This window comes from Ranitomeya imitator, chromosome 2, assembly GCF_032444005.1.
Source record: "Ranitomeya imitator isolate aRanImi1 chromosome 2, aRanImi1.pri, whole genome shotgun sequence".
In the NCBI taxonomy this organism is placed as follows: domain Eukaryota; kingdom Metazoa; phylum Chordata; class Amphibia; order Anura; family Dendrobatidae; genus Ranitomeya; species Ranitomeya imitator.
This window is the reverse complement of record NC_091283.1, coordinates 658,540,583-658,558,514: the sequence shown is the minus strand read 5'-3', so window position 1 is coordinate 658,558,514 and position 17,932 is coordinate 658,540,583. Positions and strand designations below refer to the sequence as shown.

General features: G+C 47.6%; 1 protein-coding gene across 2 annotated transcripts in view; it reads left to right on the top strand.

Annotated features, from left to right (window-relative positions):
• The window catches only part of PATL1 (PAT1 homolog 1, processing body mRNA decay factor), a 154,655-nt gene that overhangs the window by 106,670 nt on the left and 30,053 nt on the right, over positions 1 to 17,932 (top strand). For both annotated transcript variants that reach the window (XM_069752979.1, XM_069752978.1), the window contains 4 exons: positions 1,154 to 1,277; positions 4,623 to 4,720; positions 4,792 to 4,851; positions 16,589 to 16,734. In XM_069752979.1, the coding sequence (XP_069609080.1) occupies positions 1,154 to 1,277; positions 4,623 to 4,720; positions 4,792 to 4,851; positions 16,589 to 16,734 (428 nt within the window). The remainder of the gene's footprint in view (positions 1 to 1,153; positions 1,278 to 4,622; positions 4,721 to 4,791; positions 4,852 to 16,588; positions 16,735 to 17,932) is intronic.

The following is a 17,932-nucleotide window of genomic DNA, read 5'->3' as shown; positions in this document are numbered from 1 at the left end:
GAGGAGTTAAATAGAGCAGCCAACCAAAGGATAAACCACGTCACCTGTGTTAGGAACCTCAGAAGCCGCAGCTTCACTCACAGCCACCAGAGGGAGCCCATAGACAGAACTCGCCGAAGTACCATTCACGACCACAGGAGGGAGCTCGACAACAGAATTCACAAGAGGTGTGGAGGTGCTTTGCTGGTGACACTGTTGGGGATTTATTCAAAATTGAAGGCATAGTGAACCAGCATGGCTACCACAGCATCTTGCAGCAGCATGCTATTCCATCCAGTTTGCGTTTAGTTGGACCAACATTTATTTTTCAACAGGACAATGACCCCAAACACACCTCCAGGCTGTGTAAGGGCTATTTGACCAAGAAGGAGAGTGATGGGGTGCTACGCCAGTTGACCTGATGGTTTGGGGTGAGCTGGACCGCAGAGTGAAGGCAAAAGGGTCAACAAGTGCTAAGTATCTCTGGGAACTCCTTCAAGATTGTTGGAAGACCATTCCCGGTGACTACCTCTTGAAGCTCATCAAGAGAATGCCAAGAGTGTGAAAAGCAGTCAAGAAAGCAAAAGGTGGCTGCTTGGAAGAACCTAGAATATAAGACCTAATTTCAGTTGTTTCCCACTTTTTAGTATATAATTCCACATGTGTTAATTCATAGTTTTGATGCCTTCAGTGTGAATGTACAATTGCCATAGTCATGAAAAGACAGAAAAATCTTTAAATGAGGTGTGTCCAAACTTTTGGTCTATACTGTATATTTCCCATAATACTATATTATTTAAATCCAGCTCTGTACAATTCAAATTGAGGTGAAATCCCACAGAAAATATAACAATTGCATAACTGTAAATCACTAACATTAGCTATGAGAAGTCAGCCTACACTTTGTCTTCATTCCTTAGGCTCGGTCCACACTAAGTCTCTGCCTACTGTCAGGCGCTTGCGCTCAGGAGGTATGTGCCTACCGTGTGTAGACCTCAAGTACATGTAGATTGTAGGCTCCTCTACAGCAGTGGTAGATGGTCTGCAAAATCTAGAAAGTGTATACATAATGTACATAATGACGCATGATTTTTTTTCCAGGCACAGCAAACAATGTTCAAATCTAGATTGTTTATTTGTAATGGTTGTAATCTAACTTTCTTGTGAAATCTAGAATTACTTCGAGAAGCTAGAAAAGCTTTCCTCCAGTCAAGACAGACTGAGTGAGGGTCCCAAAAAGGAACGGACTAAACTAATTACACCACAAGTAGCCAAACTGGAGCACGCTTACAAACCAGGTGAGTGTTTAGAAAGAAAACCCACGTAGTTTTATGGTTCATTGCATCCAGACTAGAGTTTTGTACATCAGTCTTGATGCGGAGTTTCGTCGAGTAAGATGCACCAAATTTTTTAAGAGGTGCATGTCTCTCCACAAATGTCACATTTTTCTGCTGCCGTGCACCAGACACAGAAATGTACTCGAGTTCTCGACCAGAGGCTAGTTCTGCTACAATTGGCACCATTTTTGTGCCATATGTCGTTATGAGTCTTCTGAGCAGTGCTATGGCCCTCTCGCTAAGATACGTTGAGCTGCACACCTTTTTAAAAATAAGTTGGTGGAGCTGGAACAAATGCATCGAGATTAAAGAGAACCTGTCACCCCGTTTTTTGAGATTGAGATATAAATACTGTTAAATAGGGCCTGCGCTGTGTGTTACTATAGTGTATGTAGTGTACCCCGATTCCCCACCTATGCTGAGAAATAACTTACCAAAGTCGCCGTTTTCGCCTGTCAATCAGGCTGGTCAGGTCGGGAGGGCGTGTTCACAGCGCTGGTTCTTCCTCAGCTTTACGTTGGTGGCGTAGTGGTGTCCGCATGTTGAGGTGACTAATCCACTGTGGGCACGTGAACAAGCAGCGCGCGATCTGCGCTGTCATCCCTTTCGTCGGTGGGGGCGGCCATCTTCCTGGGGCCGCGCGTGCTCAGATCGAGTGCTCTGCTGCACGGGGCTTCAGGAAAATGGCCGCGGGATGCCGCGCGTGCGCATTAGAGATCGCGGCGGCCATTTTCCCAAAGCCGAGATGCAAACTCGGCTTTGGGAAAATGGCTGCCGCGATCTCTAATGCGCACGCGCGGCATCCCACGGCCATTTTCCTGAAGCCCCGTGCAGCAGAGCACTCGATCTGCGCACGCGCGGCCCCAGGAAGATGGCCGCCCCCACCGACGAAAGGGATGACAGCGCAGATCGCGCGCTGCTTGTTCACGTGCCCACAGTGGATTAGTCACCTCAACATGCGGACACCACTACGCCACCAACGTAAAGCTGAGGAAGAACCAGCGCTGTGAACACGCCCTCCCGACCTGACCAGCCTGATTGACAGGCGAAAACGGCGACTTTGGTAAGTTATTTCTCAGCATAGGTGGGGAATCGGGGTACACTACATACACTATAGTAACACACAGCGCAGGCACTATTTAACAGTATTTATATCTCAATCTCAAAAAACGGGGGTGACAGGTTCCCTTTAAAGTTTGTGACATTTGCAAGAGTTTCACCAGTTTTCTTGTGCAAGGTGTTTGAATTGGCTCTTTGATGTTTTTAAAAAATTGACTGTTTTAGGCTATGTGCCCACGTTGCAGAAATGCTGCGGAAATGTCTGCAGCATTTCCGCAACTCCCTGCCACGGGTAAAACACATGCGGAATTCGCATGCATTTTCCCGCAAAACACAAGCGTTTTTAGCTTGTAGAATGCTTGTTCCCAAGCGATTTGAAGCATCACTTGGAAAACTGATTGACAGGTTGGTCACACAAGCATAGTGCTTCACACGTGTGACCAACTTTTTACTATTGATGCTGCCTATACAGCATCAATAGTAAAAGATAGAATGTTAAAAAAAACAAACACTACATACTTACCTACTGCTGTCAGTCCCCGGCGCTCAGCTTCTCTGCACTCCTCCTGCACTGGCTGTGAGCGTCGGTCAGCCGGAAAGCAGAGCGGTGACGTCACCGCTCTGCTTTCCGGCCGCTGTGCTCAGTCAGTGCAGGAGGAGTGCAGAGAAGCTGAGCGCCGGGGACAGACAGCAGTAGGTAAGTATGAAGTGTTTGTTGTTTTTACTTTTACGCTGGTAACCAGGGTAAACATCGGGTTACTAATCGCGGCCCTGCACTTAGTAACCTGATGTTTACCCTGGTTACCCGGGGACCTCGGGATCGTTGGTCGCTGGAGAGCGGTCTGTGTGACAGCTCTCCAGCGACCAAACAGCGACGCTGCAGCGATCGACATCGTTGTCGGTATCGCTGCAGCGTCGCTGAGTGTGATGGTACCTATAGGTGACAGCTCCCCCCATTGCCTCTTTTCTCATTATATGCTACAAAAGATAGTCCTTGTCCTTCTATTGCTGCTAATGAACATGTGGATTTCTTGAAAACAGGACATATGAGTCTAGAATAGCCTCGGTAACCAGTGTGAAAATTACCATACAGATTGTGACCCTCAAAAATATCATTGCTCCATCCCAAAAAAATCCCTGAAAGGGAACTGGTCACATAAAAAAACGCTATTAACCTGCAGATATGGGGTTAAACTGCAGGGTAATAACGTCCTGAAGCTGCCGGGCACTTAAACCTCTGCTGCCAGGGGGAAAATAACTTTATTCCTCCTGATAGTGTTCCGGGTTCAGTCACTGCTCTGTATAGAGAGCGCTTCTTTACTTCTGAGCCCTGGCATGTGCCCAAATAGTAGAACCACATACAAAAGAAATGTATTATGGTGAGACATTTCTACTTCTATTGTGAACATGACAAATTTGGGACTAAAGCAACATTTTAATAAAAGAACTAAATGTGAGTGTTTTTTATTTTATTTTTTTTTCTTCCAATCTACGTTCAATTAATTTGTGACCCTCCTGACATGTTAAACTTACTGACAGAAGTTTTTTTATATTTTTGAAAACACCCATTTTAAAAACTGCCTTCCTCTGAGGCAAGTATAGTTGTCTCTTTTCACATCAAACGTGAAAAGATTTGTAAAAAAAAAAAAAAAAGTTTGAAAATTGCTAATTTTTCTTATAAAGATTATTTACTAACTAAATGCAAAACCTAACAATCTAAATTCACGGTTGACATTAAAGATCTCCCCTACTTGGATAAGTTCTACTCATACCTGTCTCTTATCCCCCATAAAATTAAAAAGACTATAGTCGCCTCCCGCGCAGGCGCAGCTTCCGCACTCTTCTCCCTGGGGCTGTGATGGGTTGTTGATCTCTGATTGGGCGCCGGCGTCACTGTCTCCGCCTTCAGACCAATAAAATATGAAAAGGAAGTCCAAGATGCAGTTGATCCCTGGTTTCCTCTTCATGTTCGGTTGTTGGAAGGCAGGGATGGTGACACCAGCGCTGATTAAGCAAAACGAGTGCCATCACTGCGGGAACGGTGCCAGCACGAGATAATTTTTTTTTTTTTATCGGGGCCAAGCATTTTGAACCCCGGCAGGATCTGCATAACATATTTTCTCCGAAATGCCATTGTTTGTGACTAATATACATGGCTACAGTTGTCCAACCAGGTCTGTGGTGTGAGCAGCATGAATTGCCTGATGGGTTCTCTGAGTCCATACTAAACCTTGTGTTAATACACAGTGCAGTTTGAAGGCTCTCTTGGAAAGCTGACAGTTTCCAGCGTGAACAACCCACGAAAGATGATTGACGCTGTGGCAACCCATCGCTCTGATGAAGAGGTAAGTTATCAATTTTCTTTTTGTTTCCCCAAATATCATTAAAAATGCTTAATATTTTTTTTACGCTACAGGAAAATCGAGAGAAACAAGTGCGCGACAAAAGACGCCAAACTCTTATTATCATTGAGAAGGTAAGGGTGTTTTTTTTTTTTTTTTTAAATAGCACAGTAATCTAGTATTAGTAAGACATCCAGTGATGCTTGAAATTTTGTAAACTGTTCAGTGCCTAAAATGATGTCAGATTTTCACACAAGTCCTAAAATTAGATAGAAAACCAAATCTAACAAGTAAAAAAAAATATTAGACGTATTCATTTTTTTATGGCAGAAAATGCACCAATGTCACATGTCTGTGGTTGGCAAAGGTATGTGAATGTTTAAGATTAGCAGATAATTTGAAAGTGAAATTTGTCATCCCATTGACTTAGAAAGCCAGACTATTGGCTACAAATGGGCAATCCATTTTATTTAAAGAACGAAGATCTATCACGGTCTTCAAAGCACATTTGTGGAAGCGCATTATGGCATGAACAAAGGAGATTTTTGAGGATCTCAGATGAAGTGGTTGATGCTTAATGGGCTTGAAAAGATTACAAAACCATCTAAATAGTTTGGTCTCCATGAATTCCCAGTCAGGCAGATAGTATAACAAATAATAATAATCTTTATTTTTATATAGCGCTAACATATTATGCAGCGCTTTATAGTTTGCAGACATTATCATTGCTGTCCCCGATGGGGCTCACAATCTAAATTCCCTATCAGTATGTCTTTGGAATGTGGGAGGAAACTGGAGAACCCGGAGGAAACCCACACAAACACTGAGAGAACATACAAACTCCTTGCAGATGTTGGGATTTGAACCTAAGACTCCAGTGCTGCAAGGCTGCAGTGCTAATCACTGAGACACCGTGCTGCCCATGTTTATAATTCAAGACTGTTCTTACCAGGGTCGTAATGATCTCCGGTGCGACCGTGCCCATGCAGGGGGAGCCCACCCCGACACCGGTTCTTTCAGCTGGATGTGCGTCCAAGGATGCACATTCAGCTGAGATGTATTGCGGCAGAGAGCCCCACCAGGTCCCTGCACTGTAGTTCACACCTTCAACCAATAGCAGGCACACCGAAGTCAGCTGCCTACCTCTTCACTGGCTATGGAATAGGACACCTTGTGTTGTGGGAAGTTGAGAAGAATTATTTATTCTTTCCCAAATTTGTTAGAGAACAGCAGCAGAACGGGGAACATTGTTACAAGATGGACCCATGAGGGGGTACATTATACCAGGAAGGTGTTCAGGATGGGGGACATTATTACTGGAAAGGGCCCAGGTTAGGGGACATTATACAAGGAAGGTGACCAGGTTGACGGGGGACATTATACCAGGAAGGGGCCTAGCATGTTGGACATCACTGCAAGGGGCCCAGAATGGGGACATGGTTACTGAAAGGGACACAGAATAGGGGTCTCTGTTACTGCAAGGGGCCCAGAATTGGGGACACTATAACTGGAAGCGGCCCAAGATGGGGAGCATTCTTACTGCAAGGAACAGAGGATGGGGTACATTACTGGAAGGGACCCAAGATGGGGGACACTATACCAGGGAGGGGCTCAGGATAAGTGACATTAATACAGGATGGGGGACTTATTATGTTATTTAGGGGGAGACACATGAATTTATAGGATTTAGAATGCAACAGCCCATACATATGACCAATACGTGGGTTGGGGCCAAGGTCCAAATTTTCACTGGGCCCACCAGACTCTAGTTATGCCTCTGGTTTTTGGCCTCCCCTGGAATGGTCAATCAACTGAGATCACTCAAAGAGCAAGTTGTATAATAGTCTACAAGATAATGATCCCAAGGTAACCTTTAAGTAAGGGTACCGTCACACTATACCATTTCGATCGCTACGACGGTACGATTCGTGACGTTCCAGCGATATCGTTACGATATCACTGTGTCTGACACGCAGCAGCGATCAGGGATCCTGCTGAGAATCGTACGTCGTAGCAGATCGTTTAGAACTTTCTTTCATCGCTGGATCTCCCGCTGTCATCGCTAGATCGGTGTGTGTGACACCGATCTAGCGATGCGATCCAGCGATGCGTTCGCTTGTAACCAGGGTAAACATCGGGTTACTAAGCGCAGGGCCGCGCTTAGTAACCCGATGTTTACCCTGGTTACAAGCGTAAAACTAAAAAAAAAAAAAAACAGCACATACTTACATTCTGGTGTCCGTCAGGTCCCTTGCCGTCTGCTTCCCGCACTATGACTGCCGGCCGTAAAGTGAAAGCAGAGCACAGCGGCTGTGCTTTCACTTTCACTTTACGACCGGCAGTCAGTGAGTGCGGGAAGCAGACCGCAAGGGACCTGACGGACACCAGAATGTAAGTATGTGCTGTTTGTTTTTTTTTAGTTTTACGCTTGTAACCAGGGTAAACATCGGGTTACTAAGCGCGGTCCTGCGCTTAGTTACCCGATGTTTACCCTGGTTACCCAGGGACCTCGGCATCGTTGGTCGCTGGAGAGCTGTCTGTGTGACAGCTCCCCAGCGACCACACTACGATTTACCTACGATCACGGCCAGGTCATATCGCTGGTCGTGATCGTAGGTAAATCGTATAGTGTGACGGTACCCTAACTATTCACATTAACTAATGTTCTTGAGTCCACCATCAGGATGACATTGAAGAACAATGGAGGCATAGCAGGATGGCAAGGAGAAATCAGCTGCTGTCAATGAAGAGTATTGTTGTCCATCTGCAATTGGCTAAAGATCAACTGGACAAGCCAGTAGGCTATTGGAACACTGTTTTGTTGGTGACTGACAAAAATATAGCTTTTTGGTTTAAATAAATGTTATCTTTGAAGAAAGAAAAACACTACGTTGTGGTGCAAAAACCTTATAGCATTTGTGAACATGATGGTAACCTGTGTTGCTGCTTCTGGGCCAGGATAGTTTGCTATCGTTGGAACAATACTCTTTGAATTTTATTAGCAAATGATAATGGAAAATATCAGGACATTTGTCTGAGCTGAATCCAAGAGTATGCAGAAAGACTATGACCCAAACCTCACTAGTCATTCAACAAAAAATAAAGTTGTAAGCTTTTGAGCAGAGCCCTCATTCTTCTTGGTATGTGTTCTTCTGAATTGTCCGATATTGTCTACATGTCCTCTCTGAATTGTAAAGTGCTGCAAAATATGTTGGCGCTATATAAATAAAATTATTCAGTCAGAATTTAAGAATGTCGAAGGCCTGTTCTTAATCCTATAGAAGTTTATTGGAGCAGTGAGCTAGAGAAAACCTGCCTGCATTACAGATGTCACACTATTGTGTAATGTAATGGAGGAATGAGCTAAAATTCCTGTAAGCCGATGTGGAGGACTGATGAACAATTCTGTTTAGATGCTTTTATTGCTGCACAAGGGGGCACACCAGATACTGAAAGCAAAGGTGCACATTATTTTGCCACCAACTGATTTGATACCGGTTTATTTCTCCTTCGCCTCATTGGGGGACACAGGACCATGGGTTATGCTGCTGTCACTAGGAGGCTGACACTAAGCTGAGACAAAAAAAGGTTAGCTCCTCCCCTGCAGTATACACCCTCGTACTGGCTTCCAGACACCCAGTTTAAGCTTAGTGTCCGTAGGAGGCACACTGATTTTTAATTTCTCGAATTTTTTCTTTTTAATCTATTCCGGACGAAGGGGGCGACGGGTCCTTTCAAGGTCCGATCTCCCCCGAACCAACAACAGGCGAGCACGGGAGTTTTACCTCTCCGTATCCTCTCCTGCGACGTGGGAGCCACTGCCTGAGCGACATTTTTTGGGCGACGGTTTCTCCCCTAAAAGGGCCCCGATCTCCCCTTTTTTTATACAGACGAGCACTGGTGTTTTCCTCCAGTATCCTCCTCTGCAGCCAGGCCTTTTTATTGCCGGACATATGCCCTGTCCACCAGGTTCTACCCTCGGCTGTACAGTGGCCCTATCCCCGTGGCGTCCGTGCAGACCACGCTGCATCACCAATGTTCTGTGTGACTCAGGTGGTGGACGGTTCCTCTCCACCCCTCTCTCTCAGGGGCTGGTGGATTGAGGCTTCCCAATCCCTGCACCGTCCCAGCCATCCTAAGGTTCCTCTCACCTCCATAGGGGTAAGTGTTCCGTGGGGGATGGGGGGGTCACAGCGGTCCGGAGGGCTCCTCCTCAACTTGGCACATTGGCGGGCTGCAGCGCAGATGGGCCGAGACGTCGGCCCTTTGCGGCCGCGCGCCGGGCCGGGGCCGCAAATTTAGTCCCCGGCTTCGGCCTGGCCGCTGGTCGCTGCCGATAGGCTCCGCCCACTCCTGCGCGTCATCGGCGGCGCCGGTCCCTGGCGCTTCTCGCAGCCGCCGAGATCTCTCCCCTGATCTCGGCGGCCATCTTGGTCCTCACATACACGCCGCAGCTCCAGCTCTGCCGCATCCCGGAGGCACAGCGCCCACGTGCAGCTAGTTCCCTATCTCTGGATTCACAGCTCGGCTCCCCAGGACAGCGGGACACAGGACCGGGGTAAGGAGACATCGTCAGCTTCTCCTCTGCAGCACCGCCCTCTGCTTCCCAGGCCAGATTATAGCCCCTGTGGCTTCTTGTGCATTAGTCATGTCGCAGACTAGATCTAAAAAATCCTCTAAGGTGCATACGACCTTTTTTTCTGCGTGTACCACCTGTCAGGCCCCTCTTCCTAGGCCTCAAAGTTCCCCCCTCTGTTCTGCCTGCGATGCTCCATGTGCCCAGGAGCCCTCCACCGCCACCGACTCTGGCGTACCTAGTCCCCCCCCCCCCCCGTGGGTCGCTTCTCTCTCTCAATCCGTGGATTTTTTAGCCAACGCCATCAAATCCATTCAAAATCCTCCCGGGGAACGAGGTAACCCGTTACAGGCGTTAAGAGATCCCTCCATAGCAGGGGAATCGTCGGTTAGCAGGGGCCGCTCTCTCCATAAAGAGGCTCGGTCATCCCGAAAGCGGATCCGCCCTTCCTCTCCTGAACGCTCTCCTCGCCGCTCAGAATCTGGCAGCTCCCCCTCTCGCTCACCCTCTTTGGGGGCTCACAGCGTTCCCGGCTCTGAACATGAGTCCGAGGTATCATTGGACCCGGAGGCTCCGGAGTTCAGATCTACGGTCGACTCCCTCATTGTAGCAGTCAATCACGCTCTTAAGGTGGAGGATGACGCTAATTCCGCTCCGGAACACGCGGTCTCTTTTACCAGATCCAAACGTTCCCACAAATCCTTTGCCTCTCATCCAGCCTTTCTGGATATAGTCAGGCGTCACAGGGAGCATCCAGATAAGCGGTTCACGGGTAAGAAGGATCTGCTATCAAAGTACCCCTTCTCAGCGGATCTCGTGAAAGACTGGACGGATCCTCCTTTAGTAGATCCGCCGGTCTCACGCCTAGCTTCTAAAACGCTTCTTTCAGTTCCGGAGGGCGCGTCAATTAAGAGCCCCACCGAACGTCAGATAGACTCGCTAGCTCGTTCGGTGTATGAAGCCTCTGGCTCTTCCCTGTCCCCCTCCTTCGCAGCGGCTTGGGTGTCCAAGGCTATGGTCTCCTGGGCGGATGCTCTAGCGAAATCCATTAACGAACAGGACCTCCCGTCTGATATGGCAGACCTAGCCAAGCAGTTAGCCATGGCTAGCGATTATGTGATGTTCGCATCCCTCGACGCGGCGAATTGCGCAGCATCCGCGGCTTCCAACGCCGTCGCTATCAGAAGGGCTCTTTGGCTCAGGGAGTGGCGCGCAGATTCCTCCTCTAAGAAATCTCTGATCTCCCTCCCTTTTCAAGGCGGGCGTCTTTTCGGCGAAAAACTTGACCAGCTTATTTCTGACGCCACAGGGGGAAAGAGCAAGTTCCTTCCCCAACAGAGGCCCAAGGCGGCCTTCCAGCGCCAGCCTTACTTTCGCTTTCGGCCCTTTCGTACCAGCCCAGCCTGGTCCAATCCTACCGGTCTTCCCAGATCGGACCGTTCCGCTCGCGCTGACAGAGACGCTCGTCCCTCCTTCAGGCCTATTCCTTCCTGGCGCAGGAAACCGAGACAACCCAGATCCCGAGGGTCCAGACCTCCCAGATTCCCGTCTCAATGACTCGGGAACGGCACCAGTCGATACCATCAGAGTAGGCGGACGCCTGCTCCTTTTTCAGCAAGCCTGGCTCTCCGTCGTGCACGACGAATGGGTCAGGGATCTGGTATCGTCAGGCTACAAGATGGAGTTATCCTCTCCTCCTCCAACTCGGTTTTTCCCCTCTCGTCTTCCCAGCTCGGCAGCTCAGTCTCACGCCCTTCTTTGCGCCATCCACTCCCTCCGCCAGAGCGGGGTCATTGTCCCGGTCCCGGAACACGAGAGGTTCAAAGGTTTCTACTCAAACCTCTTCGTCGTGCCAAAGAAGGACGGAAAAGTGCGGCCCATTTTGGATCTGAAGCTCCTGAACAAGTGCGTAAGAGTCCGGCACTTCAGGATGGAATCGCTCAGATCGGTCATCTCTTCGATGGAAAGAGGGGAATTTCTGGCCTCGATAGGCATCCTTGATGTCTAATCTTCACATTCCGATTTTTCCGTCTCATCAGAGGTTCCTCCGCTTTGCCATTCGGGAGGACCACTTCCAGTTCACGGCCTTACCCTTCGGTCTCGCCACGGCGCCCAGGGTATTTACCAAGGTCATGGCCATCCTTCATTCTCGAGGAGTCGTCGTGTTACCTTACTTAGACGATCTCCTCATAAAGGGCCCGTCTTTTCAAGCCTGCGAGTCAAGCGTCCACATTACCCTGGATTCTCTTTCGCGCCTAGGTTGGTTGATCAACTGGGACAAATCCGCTCCCGTTCCGGCCCGTCGGATCTCCTTTCTGGGAATGATCCTGGACACTTCGAGGGGTCTGGTCTTGCTTCCTCGGTCCAAGGCCCAAGCACTTCAGAAGGGAGCCCGAACGCTCTGTCATCCCCGCCCACGAACCATTCGGTTCGCCATGAAGATTCTGGGGAAGATGGTTGCCACAATCGAAGCAGTTTCTTTTGCTCAACTCCATCTCCGTCCCTTGCAACAGGCTTTGCTGGACATCTGGGACAGGAGTATCTCATCTCTCGACCGCCCTTGTCTCCTGTCCCCGCGGGTCAGACAATCTCTCGTATGGTGGACCCTGGGCCCATCTCTTCTCCAGGGGAAGTCCTTCCTCCCGATCCGCTGGTTAGTGGTAACTACCGACGCCAGTCTCCTTGGCTGGGGGGCGGTGTTCCTCCACCACTCTGCCCAGGGCCGCTGGACAGTTCGGGAATCCAAACTCCCCATCAACATCCTGGAGATTCGTGCTATCAGACTTGCACTGAGTCGCTTTCACGCCCTGCTCGCGGGTCACCCAGTACGAGTCCAATCGGACAACGTCACGGCGGTGGCTTACATCAACCACCAGGGGGGTACCCGCAGCAGGGCGGCGATGCAGGAAGTCTCCCTCATCCTTCGTTGGGCCGAAACCAACCATTCCATCATCTCTGCGGTGCACATTCCGGGAGTCGAGAACTGGGCGGCGGACTTCCTGAGCCGCCAGGGCCTTGCCTCGGGGGAGTGGGAACTCCACCCAGAGGTTTTTCACCAGATCTGTCTTCGCTGGGGGACCCCGGACGTGGATCTGATGGCGTCCAGATTGAACGCCAAAGTCCACAACTTCATTGCTCGATCTCGGGATCCCCAGGCCATAGGAGTGGACGCGCTGATCTCTCCGTGGCATCAATTTCAGCTCCCATACGTGTTCCCTCCCCTTCCCTTACTGCCGAAGGTGATCCGAAAGATCAAGACGGAGGGAGTTCCAGTCATCCTGGTCGCCCCAGACTGGCCTCGTCGCGCTTGGTACGCGGAGCTCGTTCAGCTCGTAGCCGACGTTCCCTTGCGGTTGCCAGACCGCCCAGACCTGCTTCGCCAAGGACCGATCTACCATCAGAGCTCAGGGGCCCTACGTTTAACGGCGTGGCTGTTGAAACCTGGATTCTAACTCGTGCCGGTTTCTCTCAGCAGGTCATCCCCACCATGTTAAGTGCTCGCAAGGCGTCTTCCGCCTCCATCTACCACCGCGTCTGGAAAACCTTCTTCTCATGGTGCAGGCTCCGGGGTCACCCTCCGCTCGTTTTCTCTATCCCTTGCATCTTGAATTTCCTTCAGTCTGGTCTGGACTCCGGTTTGGCCCTGAGTTCCCTCAAAGGTCAGATCTCAGCGTTATCCGTGCTTTTCCAGCGTAGGATCGCCACCAACCTTCAGGTCAAGACTTTCATCCAGGGAGTCTCCCATGTGGTTCCTCCCTACAGGATGCCGCTAGAGACCTGGCATCTCAACTCGGTTCTGGGGGTTCTTCAGGAACCTCCGTTCGAACCCCTTCAAGACGTTCCGCTCTCTGTCCTCTCTTGGAAGGTTGCCTTCCTGGTAGCGGTGACGTCCATCAGAAGGGTTTCAGAGCTCGCCGCTTTATCCTGCCGGGCTCCTTTCCTTGCCTTTCATCAGGACAAGGTAGTCCTACGTCCTTCTCCGGCATTTCTTCCGAAGGTGGTCTCATCTTTCCATCTCAATGAGGACATCATTCTTCCCTCCTTTTGCCCGCAGCCCAAACATAGGGTCGAGAAGGCTCTCCATACCCTGGACGTGGTAAGGGCCCTCAGGAGGTACATTTCCAGAACGGCTCACTTCAGGAAATCGGACGCCCTTTTCGTGCTCCCGGAAGGTCACAGAAAGGGTTTGGCTGCGTCTAAATCCACGATAGCCAGATGGATCCGATCTGCTATCCAGGAATCCTATCGGGTCAGGGGCAGTCCTATCCCGGCGGGGATTAGAGCTCACTCCACTCGGTCGATGGGTGCTTCCTGGGCCATCCGGCACCAGGCAACAGCGGAGCAGGTTTGCAAGGCCGCAACGTGGTCCAGCCTGCATACTTTCACAAAGCATTACAATGTTCACATTCACTCCTCTGCGGACGCGGCCCTTGGCAGGCGTATCCTGCAGGCGGCCGTTGCGCATTTGTAGTCAGATGGTACACGGAGTTAGTTTGGTTGTATTGTTTCCCTCCCAGGGACTGCTTTGGGACGTCCCATGGTCCTGTGTCCCCCAATGAGGCGAAGGAGAAATAGGGATTTTTGTGTGTACTCACCGTAAAATCCTTTTCTCCGAGCCACTCATTGGGGGACACAGCACCCACCCTGGTAGCCTTTCGGCTCGTGATCTTGTTTTTTTGATCTTGACTGTTTGTTTGACATGTTATATTCTAATGTTACTTGTTATATTGTTACTATCCTTCTGCTTTTGCACTAAACTGGGTGTCTGGAAGCCAGTACGAGGGTGTATACTGCAGGGGAGGAGCTAACCTTTTTTTGTCTCAGCTTAGTGTCAGCCTCCTAGTGACAGCAGCATAACCCATGGTCCTGTGTCCCCCAATGAGTGGCTCGGAGAAAAGGATTTTACGGTGAGTACACACAAAAATCCCTATTTTCCTCAAGAAAAGACATGACAAGTTACTTTTGATTAATTTAGTTCTCTTTATTTACTTTTTAAACTGGTGAAAATCTGATTTAGTTTTAGGTCAAATATATGCAAAAAAAATGGAAAGTTGTGAAGTCAGGATTATAGATGAGAAAACTTGTTAGGCAAATGTTCGCCAATCTCAAAGTCAGCAAAAACGTTGCACATTTGGATTAGTGTTTGGATTCCTGAGCATTTTCCACAAATTTCAGTAAATGATCAAGTTTCCACTATGAATGTGATCTTACTGGCGGTTCTGACCGCGGAAAGATCGTTAGTCGATCAGAGCGCTGCAAGAACATGCTGTCAGATGTCAGTGTGACTCCACGACTGTGACCGGCGGTACTGTAAATCATTACCGAGAACTGCAGTTCCCTCGCTGTCGAATGACCGCGTGAGCCTGCAGCTGTGATCGGAGGTAAAAGTTTACCTCCGGTCACTGTCGTCAGCTGATGGGACTACCACTCCCATCAGCCGACGCCTGCTACTGCTAATAACAGCGAGAGCAGGCAGCGGCTGATGGCAAGTATTCATCAGCTGATGCCTGGGCTCTAAATAAAAAAAACATACTGGGTTCCCCTGTATTTTTGAAAACTAGCCAGGCAAAACAGACCTCTGCAGGCTGCAACTCTCAGCTGTAAGCTTTAGCAAGGTTGTTTATCAAGAATAGAAGGGTCCCCACGCTGTTTTTTTAAATTATTTAAATCCGTTTAAAAAAAAAAAAGGCATTGGGTTCCCCTCATTTTTGACAATCAGTCAAGCTGAAACAGACAGATTGGGGGCTGGTATTCTCAGGCCGGTAAGTGGCCATGGACTGGTGCCCCCAACCCCAGCCTAAAAACGCATCCCACAGCCACCCAGAAAAGGCGCATCTATTTCCCTGCTCTTCCCACTTGCCCTATGGTGGTGACAATTGGTGTTCATATTTGTGAGGTTGATGTCACTCTTGTATTGACATCAAGTCCACAACTTCATAATGGAGAGGCTTCTATAAGACACTTATCCATAACTACATTTCAAAAACCTGACCTGCACATCCAAACATAGACTCAGTGTGAACAGGTGCTGAACCTAGAGTCGCCAACTCGTATATAGTTAAGTAAATAAGGCAGCACACTGCAGCGCTAGAACATACAAACTTGAAAAACGAAATTTGAACTGCATTACTGCACTAGAAATATCTCTTATACCAGGTCCTACGCTTGCCTTACCTCGCTGAGAATAAACGTCTCCATCTGAATGGGTACATGTGAAAACCTCTTACTAGACTAAAATTCTCTCTCTCTGTGGAGGGGTATTGGACCTGCTGTAATTAAAACACCTGTAGGCTAGGAGGCGGAGTGCACGATCAGAAGGCTAGAGAATACATTTCAAAAACCTGACCTGGTATAAGAGAGATGCCGTAAAGAGGCTACCAGGTACACATAAAATTGGCCATTTTTATGCGCTAAAAGCTCTCATTTTTCATATTTCTAGTGCAGTAATGCAGTTCAAATTTCGTTTTTCAAGTTTGTATGTTCTAGCGCTGCAGTGTGCTGCCTTATTTACTTACTTATCCATAACTAATCCTATAGTTACATGGTAAATAAACACACTGCCAGAATAAAGTCCTCTATTTGAAATAAAAGCAAAACACACTTTTCCATTTTTATTTAAAAATAACAGTTATACTCCCCTAACGCCCATTGCATTGAAGCCCTAGTCTCCTATAATAAATAGAAAAAAAAAAACCCATATGCCTCACCTGTCCATCGTTCTGTACCATGCTGTAATTCATGTCTGGGAATAAACAGTTTTTAACCTGGACGGTGCCAAGATACGACCATCCAGGATAAGAACCAGTGATGAGTGAGCTGCTACAATCTCAGTAGCGATGTCATGGAGGTTACCGCAGTTCTGAGGCTGTGTTCCCAGCTGGGTATCTGAACTGCGGGGACCTCAGTGAGATCACTGCTAGCACAGTGAGGAAAAAGTCTCACCGTGCAGCGGTCACTCACTGTGAAAAAGTCTCTATGGTTTTTGGTAAAATTCAGAAGTACCATAAGTTTTGATTGATAAAAATCTGGAATCTAAGAACTGGTTGGTAGAATGAAGGACTGAAGTGCTTGTTTTAGCAAGGAGGCATAATGCTACAGTCTTAGCTGAGCTTTAGCTCTGTGAGTTCCAGTAAATTGCGGTTATCTGTGGACTGCATGTGCTATATGGATAGCCTATCATAGCCACAGGAAAAACGTGCTCACAAGGTGAGGTATCAATGACCCCTTGACATTTGAGGTTACAAAGAGTTCTCTGGTTTTAGCTGATCAGTAAGGATGACAACACTCTGTTGCAGGCATTTTCTGTATTGTTAGAGCTGGAAGACTTTGAACGGCGTTTTTCCCTTTGCTGTGAAGACGAGCGGGAAGCACTGACTGAAGAACGTAGGCAGAAGGTGCAGCAGCTCTGTGACATCCTCAGGGTCAAGGAAGGAAGTGAGAGGTAAGTGGTTCATTGACAGAGATGTATGAATCTACCAGAAGGGCTAATGTAGAGCTGGAAAATGATTAGTTGCACAGGACATCTCCATATTTAACTTGCATTTCTTTAAGCAGTTTTATTTTAATTTGGGCTTCGAGATTACAAATTCGTCAGTTAATATTTAATAACAAATTTACATAAAGTTGAGTAGTAAAATATCAGATCAATGCACTTCCCCCTCCCAATTGTTACCTTTCTAATTACGGTAAATTCACTTGTTAATACAGTGCTGAAATCACATCACATTTTTTTTTTTTTAAATTCGTTTATTAGTTGCAAAATAAATCATACAATACACACATTTGCATTTGTGTCCATCATTTTCCATTATATCATAAAATGCAATTACTCACATTACATTATCACTTCTAGAGTATTACAAGAATAACAAATGGTGTATGTCGATCACTGGTATCTTGTTGTATAACCTTAACTACACTAACTACTAAAAGTGAAAAAAAAAAAAAGAAAACGCCACCAAAATAAAATTTCGTATAAATTTCACTCTGTAAGCAATATCCCCAAAACCACGGACCCTACTTCTCACATGTATTCTAAATTATTATTAAATTATAGAGTGTGATGAGAGGAGTTCCATCTGCCCCATATTTTCTCAAATTTATCTGGACACCCTCTATTCTGATATAATGTCCGTTCATACGGGATAATTGAGTTTACTAGATCAACCCAAGCTCTAAGAGATGGGCAAGAACCACCCATCCATATCACATCACATTTTAAATTCCTCAGTCAAGCTTCCTTTATCTACCAAGGTCCATGGTTCTATGGCTATAACATGTCATTTACATAAAGGGATCTCTTGGGTGTGGTTACTCAAATGATGGTTCAGACTGTTTAACTCCTTGATCACTTGGGGACTTTTGAACTTAATGATCAGTGTCACTTTGTGGTAATAACTCTGGAACGCTTCAACATATCCCAGTGATTTTGAAATTTTGTTTGTGACCAGTACTTTCAGTGGTAACTTTAGGTTGATAACTTTAGTTATAACTTTAATTCCCGCAAGGGGTAATGGACAAGACAATTTCTTATGCAATTTTTACCGGACAAGACAGTATTCCATATTTGGTTATACACTACTGTTTCCGTACACTGCAAGGATCAGATGGAAAGAAGCACTACTTGGCTTTTAAAACGT